The 6,441-nt window shown below is 29.1% G+C and overlaps 2 protein-coding genes across 2 annotated transcripts; both read left to right on the top strand.

Moving 5' to 3' along the window:
• The first annotated feature begins 1,032 nt into the window (after window positions 1-1,032).
• On the top strand, window positions 1,033-1,476 carry LOC124935439 (ethylene-responsive transcription factor ERF017-like). Its single transcript, XM_047475872.1, has one exon. It carries the CDS (start codon window positions 1,033-1,035, stop codon window positions 1,474-1,476), a length of 444 nt encoding a protein of 147 aa, XP_047331828.1.
• Window positions 1,477-5,814: 4,338 nt separating this feature from the next.
• On the top strand, window positions 5,815-6,216 carry LOC124935440 (ethylene-responsive transcription factor ERF017-like). The gene has a single exon (XM_047475873.1). It carries the CDS (start codon window positions 5,815-5,817, stop codon window positions 6,214-6,216), a length of 402 nt encoding a protein of 133 aa, XP_047331829.1.
• The last annotated feature ends 225 nt before the right edge of the window (window positions 6,217-6,441 follow it).

Below are 6,441 nucleotides of genomic sequence, written 5' to 3' on the forward strand. Positions count from 1 at the left end.
GATGCCCGAGTCTTTAAGTAATTGTTGTCATGTTTGAATTGATGCGACTGATTTGACAGACCTACATATTTGGTTTACCGTCCCAATTATTCTTTGGTGGACTATCTGTTTGGAGAGAAATCATTGAACTTTCATTGATTGTAGTCATCCGACGCGTATTATTCATAATACTATTATTATGATGTTTTCTGAGATTCGTTCTGGAAAAAATCAGTATAGTTTGTCGGGGAATTAATCGTTCCTCTCGAGTATCTACGAGTTCGATAATATTTTAAATATTGTTTCTTATTTTTTATTTGTTATTTTCATGTAATGTTTTTTTTATTGTGCTTAAACGATTTATTTTTATTTTTAATATACATGACCTTTTCAAAAAAAATAATAATAAATGTTTTGAAATTAATAATTGTAATTATATATATATATATAGTTTGGGAATATTTTATAAATAATTTCAAATAAAATTATTTATTTAAACATATTTATTTAATTATGTAGAGACCTAATTTCAAATTTGCTTAGCCATCTTAAAAATTAATCTACATAACCATAATATTTTCATTAGCCACAATCATTTTTTTTATTTTTGTAAATATGAGTAACTTGTTCTTCATCAATCTATTTTATTTGAGACCTTTGAATTTAAACTTGTGATCATGAGTCTCTATTTCTCAATTTTTTGTTCTTTGATGCTTTCTTAGTTACTATTATTTTCGTTTCTTTTTCAATCGGTCAGTAAAAGATAAGGAGAAAATAAATTTAAAAAATATTGATCTTATCTATTATATATAGTATATATAATACCAAAAACATGAAACGGTGAACCGAACAATTGCATTATTAATCTTCTTCGAACAAATCTAATGAATCATGAATCATCCAAGTTGTAGACACGTGTAACTGCATGCACGAAAAAGAACAACCGAACATCAATCCACGCGTCCTCTTTTAATATACAAAATTAAATAACATTTATCTATATATAATGAGTCGGTTCATGAATTATCATCAGAATAGTAAGAGAAAAACTAAATGAAGCACATTCCGGCGAAGAAAATCCCCAATCGGTACAAAGGAGTTAGGATGAGAAAATGGGGCAAATGGGTGGCGGAGATTCGGAGGCAACTAGACCGTAACAGGATCTGGCTCGGAACTTACGATACGGAGAACGAAGCTGCCCGAGCCTACGACGCTGCGGTCGTCTGTCTCTGTGGTACCTCCTCTTTCGCAACACTCAATTTCCCTGAAGACCCGCCGGTCCATATTTTAAATGAGCCCAATAGCTTCTCCAAATCGCAAATTCAGTTGATGGCGTCGAATCATGCACGTAGAGAAGGTGACGACGCCGTCGTTCCTGTTCGGGTCGTTATTCCAGTTCCTGTTCCGGTCGCCGTGGAGAATGACGCGAGGGAAGCTGCCGTGGAGAATGACGCGAGGGAAGTTGATGTCAATCTTCGTATTGGAAGAGAAGCTTAATGATTAGGTATAGATATCGGGGCAATAAAGTTGAAACTGATGGTTATGTTTTACCAATAATGTTTTATGAGTTTTGAATTTTGTTTTAGATATTAATCAATTTGTTTTCTTGTTGATGTTGTTGGTTAGAATAAGTAAATAGAAGTTTTTTTTGAAATATTTTTAATATGTTTCAAGTTGGAGAACATAATTCTAGACTTTAGAATATTGTAAGGACAATCTTGATCATTATCTTGTTCATAACTTCATATAAAATGGAACAATTTACCAAGATAAAAATTTCAATTTCTCTCCTTAAAAGGCCAAGTTTTTTTTATAAATTAAACTTAATAGAGTTTAACAAATTATACTTCAATCTATTTACAAATCCCATAATTTCTTTGATGGGATTGTTTAGAGGCAAATTAATTATATAATTTAGATATATAGATAAAATTACAATCCATAGAACAATCTCTATATATATAGGAAATTCGTTTGGTCTTATAAACTAGTTATAATGGCAAAATATTTGAGTGTTCGTTCTTCTTAATTTGTATCAATCCGGTTTGTCTTGAAATTTTTATTCATGTTTATATTGTTTTTAAGTTGATTTACATTTAACATTTTATTCTTTTTATTATTAATTAATTTAATAGTTTTTGTCTTAGAAACATTATTAATACATAAGATTGTCCCAATTAAAAATTTGAACACTAGTAAAAATTTAATAAATATCTTTTTGGCCTAATGATAAAAGATGAACATAATTTTTGTTTTTTATTAAATTTATTTTGATTTAATTAATATTTTAATATTTTTTAAAATTAAATATTTGTTTTACTTCATAATCTAAAAAAATACATAATTTATTAAAACTTTATTTTCAACAATTTTTTTAAATTAGTTTTTTCAATAATTAGTTTTTCATTTTAGTTTATTATATTATATATATATGTTAATTATTTTCATTATTTATTTTATTATATTATATATATATATATATATATTCTTTTGTTAATTTTTCAACGATTAAAATGATAATTCGACACCGATCTTATAACCGATCAAATCGAACCGACTTTTAACCATCGACGACATATGCAAATTTATAAAAAAAAAATCGACAACAACGGTTATAATGAATTTTTTCGGTGAAATACCGATCAAATACTAAATCCAAGTCTATTATATAAAACAAATGAAACAAGAATGAATTCTAACATTTAAGATTCAAATAGACATGAGTATTTATCAAAATTGAAAAAATTATGTAATAATTAGTATAAATCCATAAGTATGTAATGAATTGCAGTGTATAGATCCAGAAATTACTAATTGAGTGCTGCTTTAAAATGATCAATCAACATTAACTAACTTGATTATAAAGTTTCTTAATGGTTTAAAATACTATTATAAATGTTGAATATCATAGCTCCGGTTTTCAATATATAAAACATATTAAACACTTGGAGAAGTTTTCTTTAAATTATTACTCTTTTTAATTATAACCCCTTAATTTAAATTGTAAACTCTTTTAAACAAATGATAATGTTATACCATGTGTTTAGCAAATGAAAGATCCTCATTTAGTTATTTACACTCTTAATCCGTGACTATTTATTAATATAAACTTTAGTTGTATGAACAACTAACTTAATAATAATCTCTTCATCATGTTAGGCATAATTAGTTATTAGATGACAAGTATTTATTAATAAATTTAATTTTTTATTTAATATTAAACTCTTATCTATGAGTATTATATATGTCTTTGTACTTTTTAATTTTATTTGCATGTTTTTAGGTTTCTTATTATAAATATATTATTGTTATTATTATTATTATTATTAATTTTTTTTGTTTTATTTGTATATGTAATACCTGTTTCATTATACTAAAAATATTTAGAAAAAATTCTAGAGAAATTGAAAGTACATACTTTTCATGATCCTTTCGGTGATTTTTTTAACATTGAAGGTGTCTTGTTCGGTATTATGTTTTGTTCGGTACGGCAGTGTATTTAGTTATATATAAATTTGTCATCTCGAATTTTTGTAATCCAAATAATAATACTTCTAATCATTTGTGAGTCGTTTGTTGCTTATATATATAATTCAATTGTGTTAATAATCATTTCTCGAATTTGTGTTCATATTTTTTTTTTTTCAGAAAAAAAAAGAGATGGTATGTGTTATTGAATTTGGAGTTATTTGTTTTAATAAATAATTTTTGGAATTTGTCTTTAATCTAGAAGTCATTTTACCTATATTCTTTAATAATTTATATTGGTTTCTCATTATTTTATATGGTATATTATCAATTATAATTTGACACAAAAAAAAAAATCAGTGCTGCTTACCAACTCGGACAAAGACAAATTTCACTGCCTCAGAACTTTAGGTACAGATTTCTCTGTCACTGCGTTATTGGTTTTTTAGGCCCATAAAATATAGTGGGACGATAATTTGTATAGTGTCAGAAGTTTTGCATTGGCATTCACAACCCTCGCTCCGACCGCGATCTATAGAAATGTCTCGGTCAAGTACATGTTCGATAAACATTCGAATAGTTTTGCGAATATAATCAAATACATGAGAAGAATTAATGATAGAGAGGTAACCTTAAATGAAAGGATGTTACACTTAGTGAGTTGCAATGTGGTGATTCCCTCTTCTCGTGACATTTTACGTTGGCAATATATGAATTCATTTAAGGTTGGTCATTGTTAAAAATCATTTGCAAAGATTGTCCCATATGACTTTCTATGAGATGAGTTGCGGGATTCTAAATTCTCTTCAAAACTCTCGTTTTATGAATGGAGGTGATCTTGACGGATGATAGATATATGAAAAAACTGTGTATGTCGTTGTAGAATGTGTTGCGAAGAAGTGGAGAGACGCCTTACTTAATTTTGAATTGCAAATGAGTTACTTCAATTTTTGAAGTCTACTTTAGAACATAATTGACATTGAGTGGTTGGTTCTAAGATCATATTTAAATAATTAAACCAAATAATATTTTCATAACATAAATAAATTTAATATTTAATCAAGTTTATAAAAATAAATAATATATTCTTTCATTTTTGTTTTTATTTTATTTTTTTATACTTTTTTTAAACTATGAGCAACTTGTTAGGAAAGCATGTCCAATAATAGACTTTTGTTAATTGTTAGAAATAAGGGTTAAACCAGTCGTCTCGAGATTCTATGCGGTGACGTGATCTGCATAACTTTCATGTGAGACATTGTTACACTTTGTTCAATAAGGTTAGTCCGATTGATCTTTGTTGGAAAATTTTATGGAAGTCTAAGATGCCTATTAAGATCTTCTTTTTTGGTTGGAGTGTTATTCATGGCAGAATTCTCACTAACGATAGATGTATAAAAAAAATGGCATGATTATTGTGAGTCGTTGTCGTATGTGTTATAAAGAGGTTGAGACAACTTCTCATCTACTTTTATATTATTACGTTGTTGCAAGTATATATGGAGTCTATTGTGGAATTCGACTGGAATACAATGTGTTATGCCGGAAATTGTTAGTGGCTATTGGGAGGAATGATTTGGGGCGACTAAAAATGCAAAACTTAGAAGATGGGTCTCTATCCCTATAATTTTCTGGTGGATTATTTAGTTGGAAATAAATTGGAGAACTTTTAACAACGAAAGTAATTAAGTCATTAAACATTATTCACAATGACATTATCATGACGATGTCGGAGATTAGATCCGGAAAACTTGAGGATTCGTATGAAGATATTATTTGCATTCTTGAAGATTTACGAGTCAATTAATTATTCTAATGTAATCAATTAATTTGTACATAACTTTTTTCATGTCATGTTTTTATCGATTATTTATTAAATGGATATTTAAAAAAAAATGGTTCATAATCAATCTATTTATTTGACACCTTTGAATTTAAACTTAGTGATCAAGTTTTGATGTTGATTTTATTTCTTAATTTTTGTTTGAATGTTGTTTCAGTTACTATTATTTCGTTTTTATATACAAAGATTGTATTACCGATTGACCTAAAGATGTTTCATCCTTATCTATCATCAAAAGATAAGGAGAAAAGAAATTTTAAAAATGGTATATATAATACCAAAAAACATAAAATGGGCAACCGACCGAGTGCATTATTCATCTTCTTCGAACCAATCCAATGAATCATCAATCATTCAATATGTAGACACGTGTAACCGCATGCAAGAAGGATCAACCGTTCAAAATTTCACAAAATGAACCGTATGTGATCAAGCCACGCGTCCTAAAAAAACTAAATCATAGTTATCTATATATAATGAGGTCGGTTCATGAATTATCATCAGAATAGAGATAGAGAAACTAAATGAAGCCCATTCCTGTGAAGAGAGTCCGCGGTCGGTACAATTACAAAGGAGTGAGGTTGAAGAAACCGGGAAAGTGGGTGGCGGAGTCGCGGAAGCAAATGGGCCGCAACAAAATCTGGCTCGGAACATACAATACTGAGAAGGAAGCTGCCCTAGCCCACGATGCCGCCATCGTCTGTCTTCGTGGAGCCTCTTCTTTCGCATCACTCAATTTTCCTGATGACCTTCCGATGAATATCGCAAATCATCCCGACAGCTTCTCCAATTCCGAGATTCAGTTGGCGGCAGAGAAGCATGCACTTAAAGATCGGGACGACGCTGTCGTTCCTGTTCGGCTCCCCGGGACAGATGTCGTGAGCGAAGTTGATGTCATTCTTCGTATTGGAAGAGGAGCGATATGAAAGTTGGAACAGACAGAAAGAGATGGTGATTATGTTTTACAAGAGTGTTTTATGAGTTTTTTGTTTCATTCTAAAGAATAAATTTGTTTTCTTGTTGTTGTTGTTTAGAGTAATCTTGTTGTTGTTGTTGTTTAGAGCAAGTAAATAGAAGCTTTTTGTGAAATATTTTTTATATGTTTTAAGTTGGATGACCTAATTCTAAATCTTAGAATATTACCAGAACAA

Source organism: Impatiens glandulifera, chromosome 4, assembly GCF_907164915.1.
Source record: "Impatiens glandulifera chromosome 4, dImpGla2.1, whole genome shotgun sequence".
Lineage (NCBI taxonomy): Eukaryota > Viridiplantae > Streptophyta > Magnoliopsida > Ericales > Balsaminaceae > Impatiens > Impatiens glandulifera.

Bases quoted from the DNA above. Each gene is read 5' to 3' on its own strand.
- LOC124935440 (XM_047475873.1), top strand. From the start codon at position 5,815: ATGAAGCCCATTCCTGTGAAGAGAGTCCGCGGTCGGTACAATTACAAA.
- LOC124935439 (XM_047475872.1), top strand. From the start codon at position 1,033: ATGAAGCACATTCCGGCGAAGAAAATCCCCAATCGGTACAAAGGAGTT.